This window comes from Pipra filicauda, unplaced genomic scaffold (genome assembly GCF_003945595.2).
Source record: "Pipra filicauda isolate LSUMZ 115617 unplaced genomic scaffold, ASM394559v2 scaffold640_size194452_pilon, whole genome shotgun sequence".
NCBI lineage: Eukaryota > Metazoa > Chordata > Aves > Passeriformes > Pipridae > Pipra > Pipra filicauda.
Window position 1 is genome coordinate 85,234 of NW_024104799.1, and position 22,783 is coordinate 108,016.

Sequence of the window (22,783 nt, forward strand, 5' to 3'; positions counted from 1 at the left end):
GAGCAGTGGGTGGGCACGGGGAGGCGGGTGGGCACACGCTGGCAGCCCACCATCAACACGCTGGGCTGGTGCCTGCAGAGGGGCAGGGTGGGCAGGGCAGTGTCCTGCTGCTCCCCAGAGCCAAGCCTTTGTGTCCCCTCGCCATCCTCTGGGCCACGATATTGCAATTCTGAGCGGGGAAAAGCACCAGGAGCCAGCGCTGAGGGACTCTGCCCCCCGGGGGCACAGGGAAGGACGGGGAGGGGACGGTGGGAGGGTCTCGGCCCTGAAGAGCCCGATGCAGGGATGCAGGGTGTGGCCATCCCAGCGCGAGCAGTGGCCACGCTGTGGCTACCAGGAGCCCGCTGTGTGATGCAGGGCCACGAGCGCTCAGTCCCCTCACTCACAAACAAAGAGCTGGAGGTAGATGGGAGAGACTGAAGCGATTCAAAGCTCTCATCAGATTTAAATATTTATGCCATTTGCCTGACAGACCCCAGCAGACAAACCCAGCTGCCCTCAGCAAGGCCAGGGCAGGTGGGCAGCAGGGGGATGGCTCCAGAACCTTCACCCTCCTCCTCAGTTCAGTCACCAAGGGATGGATGGCAGAGCCCCAAGCCCAAGGGCAGCAATGACTCCCCTTGCCCTCCACACCCTCCAATTCACCAAGCAACCCCCATGCTCGCCCCCAGCACACGCAGGATGTGACCCCCAAAACCTGCCCATCCTCGGGACGTGACCCCCAACACCTGCCCATCCTCACTGCAGCCTCATTTGGAGAAACAGCATCTGGCAAGAGGCTAATTAGTCCACTCAATTAAAGATGCAACTTCCAACTCAATTAGACTCCCTCCCAGACATCCACAATTCCCACTGATACCCCAGTCCGCGTGTTTTGGACATCACAGACCTGCTCTCACCTTCCTGACACTCCCCAGATCCTGGGATGCTCTTCCCATCCCTCCCCTCGGTGCCACCAGGAGCACGGTCCCACCGGAGGAGCCCCGAGCTGCCAGCGAGGTCATTACCCAAGGTTTCTGCTGCCAACCCCACGAGCGGTGCTGGGACCGTCTCCGACCCTGCGAAGCCTCTGCACGGCCGCAGCTCCGCTCCGCTCCCCTCCCGGCTCAGGAAGGACACCGGGGTCTATATTTAGCTCTAGAAATGGCCAGACCGCATTGGGGAACGGTGGAATAACACCCAGAACGGCCCTCACGGCCCACCCTGTGATTTTCCTTCAGAAATGAGAGGCACGGAGCAAAGAAAACAACGAGTTTGAGCCGAGTTAGAAAACGCTGGAAATACTCGGTGTGGCCACAACCGGCAGGTCGGGCTGCCCGGGAACGGTGCGGGGAAGGGACTGGAAACTTAAGTCAACAGCAAAACCCGGGCTGTAAATAGCTCGAGTCGGCCTTGGATTGCAAAATCCCAAGGAGAGGGAAAAGCATCCCCTGGAAATTAAGCCACAGCAGGGACGGAGACAACGCTCCGTGTGGGGGAGCCTGGGGATGACAGCGCTGGATGCAGGACGTCCCCAGGCACTCAGCGAGGCCTTGGCACCACTGGCCACCAACTGTCCCACAGGAGAGGGATGTCCCAGCCAGAGGTGATGGAGACATTCATGCCAAGCACAAGGAGAGTCCTGTCTGCCTGGCAGAGCCGGGACTGAGGGAAGGAAGGGGGTGGATGCATCCATCGCTCACCAGTCAACCAGCCACAGCAGCCAGGGGTCAGCACCAACTCCAAGGAGCCCATTCCCAACTCTGGGACTGCCAGATTCATCCCAGGCACTTCGGCCGAGCCCCGTGGCTTGTTGGGATGAGCTGGAGCAGGACTCTGAGCTCAGCAGGCGGCTCTCGGAGGGATGCACCCCCCTGGCAGGGCCGGGGGCCGGACAGGGAGTCTGGGGGGCACAGAGCAAGGATTTATCCACAAGGCTGGCACAAGGAAAGTGCTTGGAGCGGATCTGGGAACCGAAATCATCTCCACGCTTGGAAGAGGAACCTCCTGCCCCATGACAAAGCCGCGGGCTCGCCCGCTGGTTATCGTGGTGCTGACTCAGCAGGATCAGCACATCCTGTGTGTCCCCCCCTCCCCGGGCACTCAACGGCTCCCGAGGGCCCAGCCCCGGCTGCGGTTTTGGGAAGCACCCCCCGTGCACCCACTACACAGGCAAAGGGCACCTGCAGAGGCACGTGCTCCCTGTGCTGCTTTGGAGAGGCTCCTGGGGGCCCCTAACCTTCCAAAGGACTCTTTACAGGGTGCACGGGCCTGGGAAGGCTTCCCAAAGGCACAGCCACACCCCCGGAGCACCACGGGGGTCACAGACACAGGTTCAGCTCCTCCTGCCTCCCGGGACAGCCAAACCCTCCCTCGTGGGCACCATCCCCAGAGTGCTCCCTGTTTCTGCCCAAAGGGCTCCTGGCCCTCACCCTGCCTGTCCTCCATCCCCTTCCCCAACCTCAGTAAGCACCAGGAGGTGACCCGGATGCTGTCACAGCTCGGGGGTCCCCACACACCCTCCCAGAGGGGGCAGGAGCAGGGCTGAGCTCAGCCTGTCCTTCCCTGAACACCCTCATCCCAGACAGCAGGAGGACAGACTTTGGGAGACAACACTCCTGCCTCAAAGCTGCTCATGCCACCACCCCCCTCCCTGGGCAGACTCCAGGGCTGTGTTTTGGGGACCCCACCCAGCAGCTGCTTTACACAGCTTTTCCCTTAATTTGGCTCCGAATTTCCGCTCCAATCCTGCCGTTCCTGCAAGGAGAGGGGAACGCCCGTGCAGCAGAGGAGAGGCCAGAGCAGCCCCACCAGGCACGGGCTGGGGGCAAAGAGGAACCAAGGGACGCCAAAGCACAGCCAGCTCCTCCAAAGGATGCTCCAGGAACCGGGGCCCTGGAGGCACAGGGCGGACTGGGCACGGTTTTGCTCCCCATCATCCCAACTGGTACTTGACACAGGAGGAAAAGCATCACCAGCTGGAGCAGCCCCCGCTCCTTCCCGGTTCGCAGGCTCCCCCGGAGCACATGGAACCGGCGCAGGGAGAACACGAGGAGCGAGTGGTGGGGCTGAGACACCGAAGGCGAGGGGGCTGCCACAGCTGTTCCCACCCCCACACCACCCACTGCGCCTCGGGGAGCTCTGGAAGCGGCGAGGAGGCACTGCCTCGGCTTCACCCCAAATCGGGCACTGCCAGGGACACTCCAGCGCTGCCCCGTCCTCTCAGCATCAGTGCATGTCACGGACGAGGAGCACATGGGACGGGGGCACGCTGGCACCCCATGGCACAGCATCTCCACGGGGCTCCGGGCAGCCCCAAGCGCTGCAGAGTGCAGCATCCCACTGGGATGCTCCACACAGGAACGTCGGACACCCCTCCCTACCACTGCACGGAGGAACCCCCAGCCCTCCCCCGGGGGCAGCCCCTCTGACAGCTCCTGCCTTCTCCTCCCAGCACCCCCAAACCTCCGCTCTTCACCTCCACTGAACCCAGCACAGCTCCAGGCACGTCCACGCACGCCCCGGGAAGCAGCACGGGCACACACGCGTGCACACGGGGGTGCACACACACAGGCGCACACGTGTGCACACATGGGCACGCACAGACACACATGGGCACACGCATGTGAGCCTGGGAACACGTGGGCACACATGCAGGCACATACATGGGCACACACATGGGCACACACACTCCCCTGGCGCTCACGGGACATGCCAGACCACCAAGGCAGCGAGAGGGAAGCGCTGCTCCGAAACACCCCAGCCACCCTCAACCACAGGTATTTCCAAAACAGGAACAGGGCGATCCCTGCCTGCCCTCGCTCTGCCACCGCAGGGCCCAGGGACACCCCAGGAAGCGGCGGAGGATCGGGCACAGAGGAGCCACACATCCGTGCCCTTTGTCCCCCTGGAAGAGCTTCCTCCCACTGCCAGCAGGACTTTGCCCCTCTCTTTTCCAGGAAGAAGCTAAGAGCTTCCAGAGCTGCAAACCACGTCAGAGGGTGTGGGGAATCGGGTCTCCGGACAAGGATGGGGACACTGGACCTTGCTGCCCGTGACATCCTGGGCTCTCCCAGAGCCCCACTGCACCCAGCTGGGGCAGTGGGAGACCTGCATCAGGGAAACCAGAGCCCAGCCAGGACTGCCGGGGGCCAAGACACCAGCTCAGGTGCCACCTCCTGCCTCCCAGGCAGCCCAGCCACACGCCTGCAGAGCAGGGGCCTTCCAGAGCCCTCTCCACATCCTGCCACCCACGGACTCGCACAGCTCCCAGCACCTCTCGCTCTGCCTGAGGCCCTGTGAGGTGCAACAGCACCGTGCCCCCCAAGGGGAGCCCCTCGGGAGGGCAACGTGCACTGGGAGGAGGGGGTGTCTCTGCCCCGCTCCGGCTCCTGGGGTGGAGAGGAGGATGGAGGAACTTCCCTCCAGCTCATCATCCTTCCGCAGCCTCGTTTCCAAAGGCAACGCAGCTTATGCAATGAGCGATGCCTCCCTCCCGCCCCCACCAACTTCTGGATCCGCCGGCTGCTCCTGCTCCTGCTCGGAGCCACCTCCGAGCGGGGACGATGCCCCCGAGACCCGGGTCCCCGGGTGGGTGACCCCGGAGGGCTCCGTGTTGGCTCCTGCACCGCTGAGCCCACCGGGTGGGTCCCAGCGGGTCAATCAGCCCCACAGGTGCCAGCTGGGGGGGGTGCGGGTGCCCCGAGCTGCCCCGCTCCTGTCACCTCCCCCCGAGGGCCACTGATGGAGGGCCCGGACCCCCAGCGGGGCGAGGAGGGGCCGGAGGGTGGAAACCGCAGGCTCCGGCCTCCCGCGGCCCCAGACACAAATCTGGGGCAGGGATCTGGCGTTTGCCCAAACCTCCTCCTCCTCCTCCATCCCTCCGACCCGGTGACGGGTCAGGCGCTGCCGCTGCCACGACACCAAATCCCTTCTCCCACTTCGCTCCAAGGTGGGTGAAGAAAGGGGACACAAAAACCTTTCCCCGCTAAAAAAACCTCTCGCTCATCCGTCACCCCGGCCTCTCATTTCACCAGGCCACTGCCATGCGTACAGACGGGATCCGTAAGAGGAAAACCGAGACACCCCCCTCCCCATTTCCCCGCTTTTAAAGGGATAAACAGCCCCGCGGGTCCAGGCGTTGCGAGGAACTTCGCCACGGCCGCCGGTTCCCGGCTGGATCAGCTGCCAGCGCGGAGCGCGGGCGCTGCCAAGAGCGGCCCCTCGCACATTCCCAGCCCGGCCATGGAGCTGACGAGCTCAAGTATTTACTGAATAGATCAATAAGGGCCGGGAACGCGACGTGCGCGGCTTGGGAAAGAGCGGCTGGCAGGGAATTGCTGGACGCACGGAACGGGGGGAGCTGGATGCACGGATGGGGGGAGGCTGGACAGACAGACACAGGGACAGATGGACGGACAGCCCCGCCGCTGGGTAAACACATTCCCAGTGTCACCAGGCCGGCCACAGCCAAACTCCGCAGCCGGGCGTCGCGGCTCCGGGAGAAGCAGCCCCGGTTATGCAAGAGCGGGAGCGCGGGGTGAGGCCGGGCTGTCACGGGCACCCCGGCAGCGGGGGGGACCCCGGCCCCAAGGCATCCCCGGGGGACACCGGGACCCCCGGCCGCGGCCGCCGCAGCGGTGCCGAGCTGCAACTTTCCCGCTTGGCTGCAGGGAAAACTTTGGATTCCAGAGGAAAAAATGGGATGGAGGGCGGGTGGGAGCCACGGGAACGGGCAAAGGGGAGAAAGCGGGGAGCGCGAGCGAGCGGCCCCCGCGCCTGCAGGGGGGCGGGAGGGGGGGCGCGCACCGAGCGCTGCGGAGGGCGCGGGGAGGACGCGCCGCCCCAGCCCGGCCCGGTGCCCCCCGTGTCGCCCCCGGCGCGGCGGGGCCGGGCTGCGCCCGCTCTGCTTTGTCACGGCGGCGGCGGCGGCGGAGGGGGGGACGCGCGGCCGCCCCCCGCCCCCTCCCCGGCCCGGCCGAGCCCCCGACAGCGGCCGCGGCGCCCCCCCCTCCCCGCCGCTGTCCCCCCGCGGGGGTCCGTCCCCGCCGCCCCCGCTCCCCCGACTCACCTTCGAGGGCGCGGGCGGCGGGCGCGGCCAGCAGGGCCAGGAGGCTCCCGGCGAGGGCCAGCAGCGGCCCCATGCCGGTGGCTCGGCGGCGGCGGCGGCGGCTCCTCACGCCGTGCTGCCCGCGGGGCGGCGCGTCCCGGGCCCGCGCACCGACATCCGCGGGGGGCGGGCGGGGGCGGGCCGGCGGCCGGGCCGGGCCGGGCCGGGGGGCGGGCGGACCCTCCGGGCTGGGCGGCGGCGGCGGGGCCGGGGGGCGGCGGGAGGAGCCGGGGGTCGGGGTTGGGGTTGGGGTTGGGGTTGGGGGGGCTGCGCGCGCCGCCGCCGCGGCGGAGGGAGGGCGGCAATGGGGGGGGGGGGCTGTGGGAGGGGGGGGCGATGGAGCGCGCGCCGCCGCCCGCCTGACGTCACCGGGCGCGAGCCGCCGCCGCCGCCGCCGCCGCCGCGCGCGGACGGGAAGGGGGGGGGGGGCGCGCGTGGCGTTTGGGGGGGGGGAGAGAGAAGGACGCGCGCGCGCATGCGCGGGCGGTGCCGGGGCTGCGCCCCCCGGTGGGTGTGGGCGGGGCCGGGGGTCCCGACCGGGGTCCGGTATCGGTGCCGGTATCGGTGCCGGTGCGGGCAGGGCTCCGCTGTGGTGCAGGTACAGCGCTGCGGGTCCCGCGCCCGCGCTGGGGGCCGAGCACGGACGGGGCAGCGGGACCCTGGTCATCGCCAAGGGCAGCGGGACCCTCGCTGTCCCCCCAGGACATCGGGCCCTTGCCGCTCGCCGGCAGGACCCTCGCTGTCCCCAGGGGTAGTGGGACCCTCGCTGTGCCCCCGTCCACCCCCGCAGAGCTCACGGCCGGGGTGCCGGAGCAGCGACCCCCACCATGGGGGGTCCCGTTCATCGGCAGGGCCGGGCATCGCTCCCCCAGTGCCAGCTTTGACTGAGAGCCGTGACGTCAGAGCGAGAGCCGTGACGTCACCCACCGGCCACGCCGCTGCCTGCAGGGGCCGGGGGCGGAGGGGGGGAGATGGGGAGCGGTGCCGGCACCGTCGTCAGGCACCGTGAGCCCCCTCCGCGTGATGTCATATGTTTAAAAATGACGTCACGCGTCTGACCCGCCCCACCCCGGGGAGGCAGCAGCGTGGGAGATGTTTCGAGCTGCCGCGGCACCAGATGTTCGGGAGAAGGTCCAGATGTTCCCGGGAAGCCGCCCCTGCAGCAGGGCCGGGGGAGCACAGGCACGGCATGTCCCGGGGAGCTGGAGGGCGTCCCGGGGGGCGGTTCTGCATCTCCCGCTCCCCCAGAGCCCCCAGACGTCGCACACGGCCGGCGGAGCGGGGCGATTCTCGTTCCTCCCACGCGTGGACTCCGGCCAGTGTCCCGCAGCCCTCTCTCCCTCCGGTACCGCCCTGGACCGGAGGCTGGTGGGCCTGAGGGGAGCCGGAAAGCCCCTTCCCAGTCCTTAACCGCTCCGGCGGGGATCCGGCCTCCCGGGGTGTCCCGGTGCGAAGTGGGGGAGCCGCGCTCCCGGGCCTCCCGGGCGCGTTTGATGCTCGTAACGGCAGCGCGGAGAGTTCACCGGCGCCGCGACGGGAGGAGCGGGGGGGAACGCGGAGACCCCTCCCGCGGGGCTGCGGACCCCGGAGCTCCGGTGGCGGCCCTGCCTCTGCCCGGGCCCCGCATTCCCCGCACCGGCAGCCCCGGCCCCGCATCCCCCGGTGGCGCCCCGGTGGCACCGGCGGTGCGGCAGCGCCCCCTGGCGGCTCCGGTGTGGCCCTGCCCGGTGCGGTCCCTCCGAGCAATTGGCCCGTCCGGCCCCCGCGTGGGAACCCCCCGAGCAGCGAGCCCCCCGCCCAAGCGACGAGCACCCCCCCTCTCCCAGCCACGGTTCCCGTCCTCGGTCCGGTACCGGCGAGCGGGAGCGGGCACAGCCCGGGACTGGCCGCGGGCTCGGACCCCAGAACGGGGACCGGGGCTCGAACGGGGGGGTACAGGTGCAGCCCGGGACCACCGGCCCGGCCCCGGGGCACCCGCCACGGCGCGGCCACGGGACCGGGGCTGCCCCGGTGCGGGAGCACCCGCGGGGATGGGCGGGGAGCTTGGGGGGACAACGGGGGGGAACCGGGTTAGGGCAGGGGCGGGGGCGGCTGTCAGAGATGGGGCGGGGGGCGCACGAGTGAGCGGGGCCCGAATGGGACAGCGCATGGGGCGGGTGTGGGGTCACCGCTGGAGGGACATGGGGTAAGAGCGGGGCCGTGAGTGGAGACACGAGTGGGCGGATATGGGGCAAGAGTGTAGTCACGAGTGGGTGGGGGCGGGTACGGGGCGGGTGTGAGGCCGCAGCCCCTCGGTGGGGAGGTCCGGGGGTCTCAGGTCCTGCCGAGCCTAGTCCGGGTCCCGGCCCCGGTGCCCTCCCGCCCCTCCCGCAGGTCTCCTCCCCCTTCCTGTGCTCGGCGCTTCCCGGCGGAGCGGGGCCGCCGCGGGGACCGGCCGCGCCCGCCGCCGCCATGGAGTGAGCGAGAGGCCGCGGGGACCGGCCGGACCGGCCGCCCCCCGCCCGCGGCGGCTCCCGCCAGGTAACGGAGGCCGGGACCGGGGGCTCTGCCGCCGTCTGGCACCTCCCGCCCCGCCCCGCGACTCGGGCAGGGGCGCCGGCTTGGCGGGCGGGGGAAACGGGGGTCTCCGGGGTGGGGGGGCTGCTCGGGGGCGGGCGGGGGTCCGGGCAGCGTGTCGGGCTGAGCGGGGGTCTCTGGGGTGGGGAGCGGAGCGAACCGTCAGCCTCTCACGGGGGTGATTTGGGTGGGACGGGGAAGGGGCTCTGGAACCGGCACCGTCGAGGCTGGATCGGCCGCGCGGGTGGAAACGCAGCTCACCCCGGTCAAAAGTCCAGAGCACTCGCTGCCGGGGGGGTGCAGAGGCCCGCACCCCTGTCCTGGCACCGCCGGGGGCTGCGGTGGGGAGGGCCAGACCCCCCCCCCGTCCCGCCGGTGGGACCCCGACAGCGAGTTCCTGGGCCGAGAGCGGGCCCGGCCCGGATTCCCCGCGCCGTGAGTCACCCTGGGCTGGGCCGGAGGGAGAAGGCCCCCGCTCCTCTTCCTCTGCACCGCGAGAGCTTTCACTGCCTGAGCGCGGTCAGCTGTGGGAAACCCCTGGCACCACGTGGGCTCTGCGGTGTCTTCCCCGTGGCACTGTCACCGATGTCCCACAAGGTCCCGTGTCCTGGCCTCGGCCAGAGAGTGCTGGCAGCGAGGGCAGAGCCAGAGCAGAGCCCGGGTGTCCCGAGCATCTGGAAAACCCACGTGTCCGGGCTCCTCCTCCCCGACCTTCCCACCTGGGAGACCCCCGGGCCCCCCCAGGGAAGTGAAGCCCCTCGTGTGGAGGAGGAAGTGAAAGTGGGTGCGCCGAGGGGCTTGGGGAGGGGGAGCGGGCGGTGGAGCCTCCTCTCTGGGGGTGCCTCCTGGGGGGTACGAGCCCGGTGGAGACCGGGAGGCTCAGGGTGCATCCACAGTGGATGCACCTGCGGTTGGTGCAGGTGTGGGGCTGGAAGCTGCCACGGAGGCTGCTTTGCTGGGGTGACCTGGAGGAGGGTCCCCGCGGGAGGTTCCCCCCAGGAGGGAACCAGGAAAGGCTGTGCTGTAGAAGAAGAGGAAAATATGGAAATTAGGATAGGAAGGCTGAGCTGAAGGAGCTGCCGTGACTGATGCTGGGAGGGGACAGGCATGTCCCCCCCTCCCCAGCTCCTCCTGGGCTGGGGGAGGAGGGAGCAGCGTGGCTTCTCCTGCAGACTCTCAGCAGATCCAGGCATGCCTGGATTACACTCCAGGTTGGCACTTCCAGCCAGCAGCTGCCTCCCAGGGCTGAGCAGAAATACAGGTTTAATGGGGGAGGAGGAGGATGGCGATTACACCTCGAGAGTGGCAAAAGGAGAGGCTGGTTCTCCCTCCTGCCAAGATCCCACTGGGGCAGCGGGGAGAGCCCAGCAGCCTTCCCGGCATCGGTGGCTGCGTTTCCCACGGGGCACTGACCGCTCCGGAGTAACCTCGTCCCTGGGGCCGTGCGTGCGTGCGGTGAATCACCGGGGTCTGTTTGCTCGGGGCGGGCGTGGAGCCGAAAGCAAAAGCGTTTCTGGAAGGCGCCAGGCTCCGGCTGCCATGGTCGCTCCCTGGAGCGGCATGGGGGGGTCCGGGAGGGCTCATCCCACGGGAAGCGCAGCACCCCTGGGGCCACCGCGCCGCCGCCACCCCGGGGAGCTCCCGCCGCCCCACGGCCCCGCTCGGTGCCAAGGCCGCGGGCGGTTGTTTGCGCCGGCTGCGACGTTGCCCAGTGACGCCTTGGCTTGGCTTCCTTCCCCTCGCAGGGTTTCTCGGAGTCTCTCAGCTCCACCTCCGCCTCGGCTCTCGCCGCGCGGCCCAGGCCCGTGGGGAACGCGCTGCCCGCGGGGGCACCTGGCGTGACGCGATTCCCTGTTTGCGTTCGGGGCCGAGGAGCGGGGCCTGGGCGGACGGGCTGGCCGGGGTCCCACCGGCGCCCCGGCCCCTCGGCGGGGCCGTGAGACGCCAGCGCTGCGGGATCCGCCGCCGGATCGGGCCTCGGCCCCGGCCGCTGCCTGCGGAACCGGCAGCGAGGTGCGTCTGCGTGGGGACCCCCCTCGCCCGCCGGGGCTGCAGTGGGGGCTGGAGGGTGTGAGCGTGGCGGGAGGAAGGGTGGGAGCTGCCAGGAAGAGGGATGGGGTGGGCAGGACGTCGGCACCGCTGAGGGGCCGGGGTGGGACTGTTGGGGTTCCAGCACAGGGTAGGGTGGGACTGTGACACCCCCCCCAGTCCAGACCTTCCATGTGGAGTTTCCTATCTGTGCCTCATTTTCCTATTAGTGCCTCATTCCAGCCCTTCTCTTGTTTTCCATGAGCTGTGGAGACCACCGAGGCAGCTGGGGAAGGAGCCTTCCTCAGGGGGGAGAGCTGAGGAGGTTTTGGGGGGCAACCAGGGTGTCTTACCCTGGGTGAGACCACCCTGGCAGAGCAGCCTCACCACGCTCAGGGGGAGTTCACGCTCCTCCCGCTCCCACAGGGTTTCACATTCTTCCGGCTCTCCCAACTCTCCTGTGCCAAGTCCAGCAGCACTTCTCCCGTCCATCCTTGTGTCCCTGTGTGACACCCACCTCGTGGGATTCCACAGAGATGTGGGAAACTGAGGCACAAGTGGCCTTCCTGCCTGCTCAGGATTGCCCAAGAGGCTGATCCCGGATTAGTCTTCCCACTCCTCCTCCTCCTCCTCCTCCCCCCCAGCAGCCTGACCTGCTGGAGCAGCAGGTTCAGCTGCAGAGGGACAGGCAGCAGCTCTCGCCCCCCTCCCTGAGGGGCTGTCGGCCCTCGACCCCCCCCGAGCTGGGCTGGGGGCTGCCTGAGCGGCCCCGCTCCCATCCCCTCTCCTGTTTGCCCACAGGTGACCGTTCCCAAGATGTCCCTCTGGAACATCGTGTCCCACATGCCGCAGGAGGAGCTCAGCAGCCTCTCCCCAGAGTTCCCCCGGAGCCTGCGCTGCCTCCTGGCCGACTGGCTGGAGAACCAGCCCTGGTGAGTCCCCGGTGCCCCTTCCTGCCCGGAGCAGTGTGGGGCTGGGGGTCACACAGGGGAGGGTGGTGGATCCGTGCCCATTCTCCCAACCTTTTCCCCCCTCCAGGGAGTTCATCAGTGGCTCGGACGCCTTCTGCACCAGCGTGGCCAGCAGGTTGTTCTCGGCCATGCTGGAGAAGCTCCGCGGCGCTGCCGGGGCTGAGGGGCAGCAGTGCCAGGTCCTCCAGCAAGTCAACGGCCTGGAGGTGTGTGGGGACCCTCGGGATGGTCCCCCTGTGACACCCATTTCCAGGCTCGTGGGCAACGAGCTCGTGTGGACTCAGCGAGCGGCTTTTTGGGGTGTTCCAGATGCCAGAGGGGGGTTATTTGTGTCCCAGGGCTGACCTCAGCTCTGCAGACCGGTGGCCCCCAGGGAGCTGCCACATCCCCCCCAAAACAGACCCTGACCCTGTAGGGAACCTCCTGAGCCCCTCAGCCCCCCCCCCATGGCCCCAACTGTCAACACCGGGGGCCACCTCACCAGATTCTTCCCCATTTTCTGCTCAAGCATCTGATTTCTCCTTCCTCTGTGCTGTGTGGGGCTGCATTTCCTCCCGTCATGGGCACTGGGTTTCACTTTTGGGGCTGTTTCTCTTATTGGGGCTGTTTCTCTTGTTGAGGCTGTTGAAATTGCTCTGTTCCTCTCCCACCCTCTGATTTATCCCCCCTCTCTGGCCAGCGGAGCTTGGAACGCCAGGGCTGAGCAGGACTCGCTCCCAGAGCCCTGTTCAGGTTGAAAACTCTGCTCTTTGGGTAACAGACATTTTTAATATCCAACATTTGGGAAGGGATCAGCTTTAGTCACAACCTCTGGGGAAGAGGGTGACTTTCCAAGACAAGGCTCTTGCTTTTTGCAATGGTTGCAGCAAACAAGCAGATGTTTCAGCTCCTGCTGAAGCAGAGCTGCCCTCCCACGTTCGTGTTCCCTCCTCTGGCCATCCCTCATCCCAGAACAGCAAACCCTGGTTTCTCTGTGCCCGGTCGGGCTGTTCCCCTCTGTTGGTGCTGCCGTGGGAGCCGGGTGCTCCCCAGGATGGGTAACCACGGGGCCAGGGGTGCAGGGAGGAGCCAAACCTGGGCCTTTTGCACCTTGAATCCCACGTTTTCCCTGGAAGAGCCCTGGGGGCTGCCAGTGCTGCACTCAGACCCCCGTGGATCTGCAGCAGAGCTGCCTCCCACCAGGACAGGAACGCACCGAGCACACCACGGCTGTTCCCCGCTGGGTTCTGCTGTTGTTTTGGGAAGTAGCTAATTTGGGAGGAGCTGGCATAGGGCACAGGAGCTGGAACCAGCAGGGGAATTCCTCCCTTTCCGCTGTTTTCAGTGGCAGCTCTGCCCAGGGCAGCTCGGAGTCTCTCCCAGGTGTCGGGCTGGCGAGGCTCGAGGCCGTGCTCACAGAAATGGAGAATTCCCCTTGGTTTGTTGGTTTGGTTTGGGTTTTTTTTTTAATTTGAAGTTGATTCTTTTGCCTTTTATACAAAAAAACAATGGAGTTGGGGCGATGACCCTTGTGGTCCCTCCGGCTCCGGATATTCCGTGATCCTGTGCGCGGTTTAAAGTGGGTTTAAAGCTGGAAATCGGCTCCGTGGTGGTCGTGGAACCCCCGAGTCGCCTTGGCCTGGTGTTGTGGGAAGGGGCTGGGGTGGGAGGGGGCAGGAAGGGGGGGCACATGTCCTGCCCCCCCCCGACACCCCACATTTGGCTGCCCCCAGAACACCTATCGCCGGGACCCGCTGCGGTTGGTGGCCGTCCTGAGAGCCGTCCTGGAGGGCGAGAAGGCCGCCGTGCTCAAGCGGGTGGGTGGTCCCTGCCCCCCTCCCGGGTGCCCCAGGGCTGACCACAGACCCCACTGACCCCGCCCTGCTCTACCCCAGGACCACCACCTGCCCCTCAGCTTCCACCGGCGGCAGGAGGAGCTGAAGTTCGGCGTGGGGCTGCAGCGGCTGCAGCACCGTGTCCGGGAGATCCGGGAGATCCGGGAGATCCAGGCGCTCCGCGACGGCCCCGCGGGCGAGGGCACGGGGCGGGACGGGGCCGGCGCTGCCCCCCAGGAGCTGCCCACCCTCATCCTGGAGGCCGTGAAGGAGCTGGAGGCGGTCAAACAGCAGGTCCTGAAGAGGATCCAGATCTGGAAGAGGCAGCAGCAGCTGGCGGGGAACGGGGCCGTCTTCGAGGAGAACCTGGCGCCGCTGCAGAAGAGGTGCGGGGGCACAGGGTGGGGGACCCTGAGCAAGCCCCTGCTCCCTCCACCAGCCCCAGGGGCTCTGGGTGAGTGGTGGTCTGGCGCTGAGGGCCCCCCTTTGTGCAGGTGTGAGGACCTGGTGGAGGTTCACTTCCAGCTGCAGCAGCAGGCGATGGCGGCGAGCGCGGAGCTGGGGCCCGAGCTGCTGCCCCGGCTGCTGGAGCGCTTCAGCGAGGTGCTGTCCAGCCTGGTCAAGAGGTAGCAGCCTGAGGGGCCGTGGTGGGCCATGGGGGGCTGCAGGGGCTGGTGGCAGAGCTGGCGGGGCATCACACCGGGCGCCACGGTGTCCCCTCGTCCCCCAGCTCCTTCCTGGTGGAGAAGCAGCCCCCGCAGGTGCTGAAGACCCAGACCAAGTTCCAGGCGAGCGTCCGGTTCCTGCTGGGCCCCCGGCTGATGAAGGCAGCGCCCAAGCCCCCCATGGTGAGGGCTGACATGGTGACAGAGAAGCAGGCGCGGGAGCTGTCGCTCAGCACCTACAGCAACACCCCCAGGTGAGAGGCTGGTGTGGGGCCGAGGGGGCTTCCCCACCACCACGGCCCCCCTGACCCCCCCTCTGCCCAGCGAGAGCACGGGGGAGATCATGCACAACGTGGTGGCCCTGGAGACCAACCCCACCAGCGGGACCTGCTGCGCCAACTTCAAGAACGTGGTGAGTGCCACCGGCAAGGGGCCAGGCTGGGGGCTCCCCTGGGGGCTCCGCTGTGGGCTCTGGGGGGTTTTGGGGGTGCCGAGGCTGGCGATGCTCAGCTCTCACTCCCCAGCTGCTGAAGAAGATCAAGCGCTGCGAGCGGAAGGGCTCCGAGTCAGTGACGGAGGAGAAATGTGCCGTCCTGTTCAGCACCTCCGTGGCCTTGACACCCAGCAACGCCTCCGTCCACCTCCAGGTACCAGCCCCTCTCCCGGGGGATGGGGCTGCACGTGCTGATTCTTCCCCTGTGGGACACCCGTGCTGGGCTGGTCCCAGGGCAGCCACCCTGCTTGGCTCAGGGGGCTGAGGGGGGCCATTCTCTGCCCCCAGGTCCTGTCTCTGCCCATCGTGGTCATTGTCCACGGGAACCAGGACAACAACGCCAAGGCCACCGTGCTGTGGGACAACGCCTTCTCCGAGATCGTGAGTGCCACGAGCCAGAGGGAGGGAGCTGGGACCCAGGGCTGGGTGGGCTCTGGAGGGGGGAGGAACGGCCTCAGACTGGAATGGGAGCCCTGGCACTGTGTGGGACAGGCAGGGGGGTCCTGTCCTGATGCCCCCCTGCCCGGCCACAGGAGCGGGTGCCCTTCGTGGTGGCCGAGCGGGTGCCCTGGGAAAAGATGTGTGACACCCTGAACCTGAAGTTCATGGCAGAGGTGCAGACCACCAAAGGGCTCCTCAAGGAGCACTACTTCTTCCTGGCCCAGAAGATCTTCAACGACCACAGCGCCAGTCTCGAGGACTTCCAGAGCCGCAACGTCTCCTGGGCCCAGTTCAACAAGGTGACTGGAAGGGCTGGCCAGGGTGGGCAGGGGCCGGCGTAGCCCTGGGGAGCCTCATGGCCTCTCTCTGCCCCAGGAGATCCTCCCTGGTCGGGGATTCACCTTCTGGCAGTGGTTTGATGGAGTCCTCGACCTCACCAAGAGATGCCTCAAAAGTTACTGGTCAGACAGGTGGGAGCCTCAGGACTGGGCCTGGGGGGTCCTGGTCCCAGCCTGCCACCCTGGGGGGGGCCTGGTGCCACTTTCCCATCTGTGCACCCCCTCTAGGCTCATCATTGGCTTCATCAGCAAGCAGTACGTCTGCAAACTGCTGAGCACGGAGCCGGACGGGACCTTCCTGCTCCGCTTCAGCGACTCCGAGATCGGGGGCGTCACCATCGCCTACGTCACCCGGGGCAAGGACGGTGAGACGGGGGCAGGTGCTGGGAAGGGGGGAGTCCTTGTGGCCTGGAGGTGTGATGCTGGAGCCCTGTGCTGTGTCTCCCCTCGCTCAGGCTCCAGCCAAGTGGAGAACATCCAGCCCTTCTCTGCCAAGGACCTCTCCATCCGCTCCCTCGGCGACCGCATCCGGGACCTGGGGCAGCTCCGCAACCTGTACCCCAACACCCCCAAGGACCAGGCGTTCGGGAGCCACTACAACAGTGAGAGGGGGCAGCTGGGATGGGCCCTGGGCCGCCCCTTTGCACCTCAGCGATGCTGCTGGGGGGGTCTGGGGTCTCCCCCGGGCGATCCCGGGGCTCGTGGGGGCGGCCGGTGCTGGCAAAGAGGGTTGGCAGGGCATGGCCGGGGCGGGGGCTCACGGGTGCTTCTCCTCTCTGAGCAGAAGAGCAGACGGGCAAGGACGGCCGGGGCTACGTCTCCACTGCCATCAAGATGACGGTGGAAAGCGAAAGGTGGGTGGGAGGCCGTGGCTGTGCCATGCCAGGGGTGTGTGCACGTGGGACGGGGTTTGCACAGACCCCCGGCCAGCCCGAGCCTCCCCCTGGGCAGGGCCATCCCTGAAAGGGCAAACCAGGGCTGTGCTGGTGAGTGAGGAGCCCCCGTGGGCACCCCGAGCTGTGCTGGGGCACGTCTGTGTGCCCACCACCCCCTGAGCTCACCCCCTGGCACGGGCGCCCCGCTGGAGCCTGGACCTGGCAGTGCTGACGGGGACAATGTGCTCTTGCAGGGACCAGGAGCCCCCGAGCTCCATGGGGGCCCCTCCGGCCCCGATGTTCCCCGTGCCTGTGCCACAGCCCGAGAGCCTGCAGCCACTGCCAGGCTCCCTCTGGTGAGTGCCAGTGCTGGGCAGGGCCAGGCCTGCTGGGGTGGGGGGCAGGGGCTGTGGCAGAGCCCCCCCCTCAATCTGAACCCCTCGGTGTCTGCACTGCAGCCCCCCCGCTCCCTTCTGCCCCCAGCCCGTCCCCCCGGGCTACCCTGAGAGCAACATGAACGTGATGGTCCCTGACAGCCTCACCCCCTTCCCCAGGTAGGAGCGGGGCTGGGTTAGGGCGGGGGGACCATGGTGAGCCCCCACGACCCCCAGGTAGGGTCAGGGGGTGTTTCCCCCACTCTGAGTGTCCCTCCTCTCCACAGGACACCTCCAATTCTCCCACCCTCCCTGAGTATGGACCCTGCACTGCCCCTGTGCCAGGACCCCGCCTTCGGGAACCCTGGGTAAGACCTGGCACGTGGCTGGAGGGGGCACCTTGCCCTGCACCCCCTTCTCCCCCCCACCTGGGCACACAGAGCTGGAGGGACCATCCCCAGCTGACCAGTGCTCCCAGTGCTCTGCGCTACTGGTGCTTCCTGGAGGAGACCCACGCCAGCCCCCCCAGACCAAGCACTGCCCCCCCCCCTGCCGTGGGGCTGGTGAGTACCCCGAGGTACCCCACGGTCTACACCAGCCCCCCCATTCTTTGTCCCCCCAGAGCTTTCATGCCCAACCAGTACCTGCCTGGGGAGGCCTCGCAGCTGCTGCCCGGGGGTCCCTCTTCGGAGCTGCAGGACGAGGAGATGCCGGAGCTGCCCCCGGAGCTGCCCCCGTTCCCGGGCGTGGTGGACGTGCCGCTGCAGAGCCCCCCGCGGTGGTAAGCACGGAGGGGGGGATCAGCGGGGGGAGTCCCCCCACTCCCCCCGGCTCACCCTGCTCCCTCTGTCCCCAGGATGTCTCCCGGCATGGATCCGCCGTCCAGCTCGGACTTGGAGCAGCTCCTGCACAACGTGACCCTGTTCCCCCCCTTCGCGCCCCCTCCCCAGCACAGCGAGTACCCCGATTCCAGCTGGGGGCTGGGGGAGGCGCGCTGGGATGACGGCGCCCGGCCGGGGCACGCCTGAGTGGGGAGGGGCATCGCGCTGGGACCCCCCCGCCCTCGGCCAGCCTTGTCTGGGTTCGTGGGTTTCCGTACGACTCGTGCTGAGGTGGAAACTCCAGCTGGGGAGGGGGGGGCCTTTGGGGAGGGGGGATTCGGGTAACCCCGTTCTCCCCCCCCCTCCCCGTGCATTGCCGCCCACCCCCGCCGGGGGTCCGCGGGTGAGGGGGTGCAGGCACGGGGGGCCCCCCGTCCTGCGTGGGGGGCACCGGCAGCCGCACGCGGTGCCCCCGGCCCACGCCGCCGGGATGAGTCACCGCGGGGGCGGGAGGCGGCAGCGGGAACGGCGCCGGGGCGGAGGTGCCAGCCCGGTGCCCGACGGGGGGGACACCGGGACCCCCGCGGAGGGGGACGCGGCCCCCCTTGCACCCCCGCAGTCAGCGCTTGCTTTGGGGTTTTGAGCCGTCCACCAGCCCCCCGGGCTGGAGCTGGCGGGGGGGGGGGCGCGCAGGAAGGTAAGCCATAAAATAAAGTTTTATTCCAAAATAACAAAATAAATAATCTACTGTACACGGTACAAAGGAAGAGTCGCTAATGCTCTAAAAAGACACCACACAGGCCTAAGGGGAGGGAGGGACGGACCCCGGGGCTGGGCACGGCTTATGGGAATGGGGAGGGGCGGGTCAGGAGGGACCCCGAGGGGCTGATGGGGGTGGGTGGGGGGTGGGCAGCACCTCCCCAGTGCCCGTCAAACGCCGCCTGCGTCGTGCTGGGAGGGGGTGACACCCCACGGCACGTGTGACCCCCCGCGGCACAGGGACCATGCATGGAGCACACGCAGGTATCGGGGGGCGGGGGGCGCGTGCGGGTATTTACAGCCGGTGCGGGGCTGGGGGGGGTCGCGGGGGGGGGTGCACGGTGCGCTGGCACGTGCTGCGGGGAGGGGGCCGGCGGCTGGTGCGTGGGCGCTGCGGGGGGGTGCGCGGGGGGACCGTGTGCCCGGCGTGGGCGGCAGCGCTGACGCGGGAGCGCGCGGTGCGGTGCGTGTGCCGGGGGGGGGGAGGCGCGTCTGTCCCCACGCGGTGACGGGGCCGGGGGGGGTGGGAGGACGGTCAGCACGAGGGGGGGGCTGTACAGGGGGCTCCAGTCCCTCGAGGGCCCGGGGGGGTGGCGGGGGCCCGGAGCCGGGCGGGATGAGGGTATTGCTGCTGCGGGGAGGCGCATCCCGCCGCGGCTGAGGTAACCAGAGCGTGGGTGTGGGAGGGGAGGGGGCCCGGGGGGGCTGCGGCTGAGCCCCCCCTACCCCAGGCTCCCCGCGCCCGGAGCACCGCCAGCACCCGTCCCCCAGCACGTTATTGCTTCGTTAATGGTGGCGGGGGGGCTACGGGGGCCTCACTGCCGGCTGGTCTCCTGCTCCACCTTGATGGTGCCCCGAGGGGGCTCGGGGGGGGCCGGAGGACCCCGTTCCGCCAGCCCGTCCTCGAACTCTGCGGGGAGAAGGGGGAGATGGCGTCAGGGCACGATTCCACGGGAGGAGACGGCGGTGCTGCCCGAACCCCCACGGCAAAGCCCCTCACCTGGTCCCGGGGGCTTCCCCGGCAGGCAGGGGCTGAGCCGCCCCACGCGCTCGTGCGAGACCAGCCGGGCCAGGCGCAGCCCCTCGTCCATCAGCGTCTGCTGCAGGATGTGGCGGCTCCAGAGCCCGTGGGGGGCCAGGCCGAGGGGCACGTCGGGGGCCGTGCCGGGCGGGGGGGTCAGCCGGGGACAGGCCCCCGCCGCTGCCAAGAGAAGGGCGAGAGTCAGCACGAGGGGCTGGGGGTCCGTCCGGCCACCACCCGCCCCCCTGGAAGGGCAGGGACCCCCAACTCACCCTGCAAGTGGCCATCGAGGCTCTCCCCGGAGAGGCTGCCCGTGTCCTCCTCCAGGCTGGCTCGGTACACGACCCCGGGGGGCTCCAGCCCCACGGGCAGCGCCAGCAGCTCGGGCCGGCTCTGCTCTCCCGCCTGCCAGGAGCGCTCCGGTGAGCAGGTGATGGGGCCCCCGTGCCACCCGCCCCAGGGCACCCACGGCCCCAGCCCCGCGGCCACCACCCCTCTGTGGTGCCCCTCGCCCCCTGCCCAGTGCCGGGCACGCTGTGCCGTCCCACCCACACTCCCAGGTGAGCACACCCGCACAACCCCCTCCTCACACCCACCTCCTGCTTGAGCCGCTTGGCTGTGACGGCTCCGCTCTCCTCGGGGAGTGCCCTGGGGGGGAAGGGGCTGCGTCAGGAGGGGGGGTGGTCGTGGCAAGGCCCCCACAGGCACGGCCACCCACCCTCCTGCCACACCGGGGGGGTGGCTGCCGGGCAGGGCGATGCCGCGGGTCGGGGCATTGGCGCAGATGGAACCGGGGGTGGAAAGAGCGGGGAGCAGCTGGAGAGTGAAGGGGAAAGGCAGCCCTGGCACAGCGGGCAGGGGGCTTTGGGGATGGGCACAAGGGATGGGGCATCCCCAGCAGCATCCCCCCCACGCCTGGCAACCCCTTGGTGCCTGGCATCCCCCCCCCCACTCTTGGCATCCCTGTCATTCCCATCCTCCCCACCTCCCACGCTCCGAGGTCAGGCAGAAACCGCCCACGCTGGGAAAGGGGAACTGGGGGCCGCGGGGCCCTGGCCCTGTCCAGAAGCGCCGGGTTGTGGCACAGCTCCCGGGGTGCAGGGGGGTGACAGCCAGGCCTGCGAGGAGGGGGTTTAGCAGGTCCGGGCTCACCTGGCGACCTTGAGCGAGGACAGGTAGGTGCTCTCCCGCGCGACCTGCCGCGAGAGCGAGAAGAGCTCGACGCGCTTCAGCAGCAGCGAGTTGTCCCGCAGGCAGAACTGGGCGGCCGCCTCGTTGATGATGAGCTGGGGGCAGAGAGAGACGAGGCGTGAGCGGGGACGGCAGCGCCCACGGGACAACGGCGCCCACGCGGGACCCCTGGCGAAGGCGGCACCTGCTCGAGGGTGGCAGATGCCACCTGGGCGAGAGCAGACCCCCGATCCCACCCACCCAACATCCCTAGAGCTGCCCCGGCCTCATCCCAACCTAGCCCGTCCTGGGACCTTCGAGCACGGACCCCGCCACGTGCCCACCTCGTGCAGGGTGAGCTGCTTGCCCTCGCGGCGCCGGGCCTCGCCGCGGCCGTAGATCGCGCTGTGCCGGCGGATCTCCTCCTCCTTTTGCCGGTCGCCGTCCTCCAGCTGGAAGATGTGCCCCACGGCCTTGGCCAGCTTCTTGTTGACCTTCATCAGCGTCCGCAGCTCGGCGTCGCCGCCGCCGCCCCGGGGGCAGCTCTGCAGCAGCCGCTCCACGCTCTCCGCCACCGTCCGCACCAGCTCCGGCTCCAGCTCCGCGCCCGCCGCCTGCTCCCCGCCGCTCCCGCCCGGGGAGAAGGGGGGACCCCCCGGCTCCTCGTCCCCGCCGCCCTCCGACTCGGGGGTGCTCCTCCCTGGCCACTGCGGAGCCGCGGACGGCGACAGCTTCTCCCCCGGCTCCGTGGGGCTGCGGGCCGGGGGCGTCCCGGCGCTGCCGCCGCCCTTGCCCGCGGCCTCGCCGGGGCTGGCGTGGCCATTGCTGAGGGCCTTGCGCCCGCCGGCCTCGGAGAGCTTGAAGAGCGGGATGCTGCTGACGGGCACGGCCGAGACGGGCTGGCTGAAGAGCCCCGGGTTGGAGGCCCACTCGCGCAGGGCCTTCTGGAGGCGGCGGACGTGGAGGGGCTTGGTGGCCATGCCCACCAGCGCCATGATCTCCAGGAACTCCTCCTCGCCCGCCTCGCAGAGCTGCTGCACGTCGTCCCCCCCTTGCTGGATGAAGGTCTCGTAGTAGCCCAGCAGGTTGGCACGTTGCAGCACCCGGTACAGCTGCAGCTCCCCCAGCGTGCGGGGCAGGGCCATGGCGAGCCTGCGGTGCACGGACAGACAGACGGACTCACCACGGGGAGGGATGGACACGCGGGAGAAACCCCCTCCCCACTCTTTGGCCTGGGGACGCAGGGCAGAGTGGGAGCACTCTGAGGGTACGGGGTAGGGGGAGCACCCCAAGGGTATGGGGTGGGGGGAGCACTCTGGGGGCACGAGGTGACACGGGGTGTTCCAGGGTCCCTAAACCCCACAGGGCGCCCAGTCCCACCCATGTGCTCCGGGCTGGGACAATTCCCAGAGCCACAGCCCCCAGCCACAGCACAGCCATGAGTGGGGTCCCCCTCAGCCCACCCCTTACCCTGAGCTGTGCCCAGCCTGCTCTCTCCCGGCCGGCAGCCCCCGCCCCCCCTCAGGGTCCCCGTGTAGGGTCAGACACGCGTGCGGGGCTTCCCCAGCCCCCCAGCCCCGGGAGTGATGTGCCGGTGCCCTGGTCCCACCGTGGCCCCCTGTCCTGCCCTGCCCGGTGCCCTGCTCCCCCGGCTCCCATCGGGACCGTCCTTCCCCGGTGTCCCGACCCCCCGTGGTCTCCTCCTCTCCTCTCGGATCCCACCGGGGTCCCCCTTCCTCGGGACCCCCTCCCCTGCCCAGTGCCCCGTCCCCCCGCGGCCCGCCCGTCCCCCCCCAGGTCCCACCGGGGCCATCCTCCCCCAGTGCCCCCCGCCCTGCTCGGTGCCCCCCGATGCCCCGGTGCCCCCCGATGCCCCGGCCCCCCGCGGTTCTCCCCTCCCCTCCCGGTCCCACCGGGGCCATCCTTTTCCCAGGCTCCTCACCCTGCCCGATGCCCCCCCCAGGTCCCCTCGGGGCCACCCTCCCCCCGGTGATCCCCGGGACCCTCCCGACCCCTCCCGCCGCCCCCCGTTCGCTCACCGCCGCCTGGAACCGCCCTCCGGCCGCTCCGCCCGCCCCGCCGGGCGCCCGGGGAGGGGCGGGGGGGGTCCGGGGCCGGTTCGCGCGGGGGTTCCGGGGGGTGCCGGGGCTCGGGGGGTCCCGCGGCCGGGCCGGGCGCGCTCCCTCCGCCGCGCCGCGCCGCTCTGCGCGCCGCCCACACGGGCGGGACCGTGAAATAGCAGCGGCCCCGGCTGCGCCGCGCGTGGGAGGCCCCGGGGGCGGATCCCGCGGCTGCCGCCCCCGCCGAGCGCGGGGGGGGCACCGGCGGGGGCGGCGGCACCGGGCTCCCCCCCCCTTCCATCCCCTCCG

At 69.5% G+C, this 22,783-nt stretch overlaps 3 protein-coding genes across 6 annotated transcripts in view; 1 reads left to right on the plus strand and 2 right to left on the minus strand.

Annotated features, from left to right (window-relative positions):
• Window positions 1–6,150, minus strand: part of LRP1 (LDL receptor related protein 1) — a 74,388-nt gene extending 68,238 nt beyond the window's left edge. For both annotated transcript variants that reach the window (XM_027727335.2, XM_027727334.2), the window contains exon 1: window positions 6,050–6,150. In XM_027727335.2, the coding sequence (XP_027583136.1) occupies window positions 6,050–6,122 (73 nt within the window). In that variant the 5' untranslated portion in view covers window positions 6,123–6,150. The remainder of the gene's footprint in view (window positions 1–6,049) is intronic.
• Window positions 5,348–18,204, plus strand: STAT6 (signal transducer and activator of transcription 6). 3 transcript variants are annotated; one of them, XM_039388387.1, is made up of 20 exons: window positions 5,348–5,518; window positions 11,474–11,604; window positions 11,711–11,849; window positions 13,356–13,439; window positions 13,518–13,843; window positions 13,952–14,083; window positions 14,188–14,376; window positions 14,447–14,534; window positions 14,647–14,769; window positions 14,904–14,996; window positions 15,149–15,355; window positions 15,432–15,526; window positions 15,623–15,759; window positions 15,850–15,996; window positions 16,179–16,248; window positions 16,524–16,625; window positions 16,728–16,823; window positions 16,931–17,011; window positions 17,266–17,424; window positions 17,500–18,204. In XM_039388387.1, the coding sequence occupies exons 1-20, from the start codon at window positions 5,498–5,500 to the stop codon at window positions 17,669–17,671; spliced, it is 2,592 nt and encodes an 863-aa protein (XP_039244321.1). In that variant the 5' UTR covers window positions 5,348–5,497; the 3' UTR covers window positions 17,672–18,204. The 3 variants fall into 3 exon arrangements, with proteins under 3 accessions (XP_039244321.1, XP_039244322.1, XP_039244323.1); XM_039388388.1 differs by lacking the exon at window positions 5,348–5,518 and adding an exon at window positions 8,382–8,608 and having other exon boundaries at window positions 17,500–17,671; XM_039388389.1 differs by lacking the exon at window positions 5,348–5,518 and adding an exon at window positions 10,491–10,657 and having other exon boundaries at window positions 17,500–17,671.
• NAB2 (NGFI-A binding protein 2) lies at window positions 18,163–22,513 on the minus strand. Its single transcript, XM_027727346.2, has 7 exons — window positions 22,454–22,513; window positions 20,759–21,566; window positions 20,397–20,530; window positions 19,841–19,892; window positions 19,517–19,649; window positions 19,224–19,424; window positions 18,163–19,133 (listed from the first exon to the last, which is right to left on the minus strand). The coding sequence occupies exons 2-7, from the start codon at window positions 21,557–21,559 to the stop codon at window positions 19,039–19,041; spliced, it is 1,416 nt and encodes a 471-aa protein (XP_027583147.1). The 5' UTR covers window positions 21,560–21,566; window positions 22,454–22,513; the 3' UTR covers window positions 18,163–19,038.
• Between the last annotated feature and the right edge of the window lie 270 nt (window positions 22,514–22,783).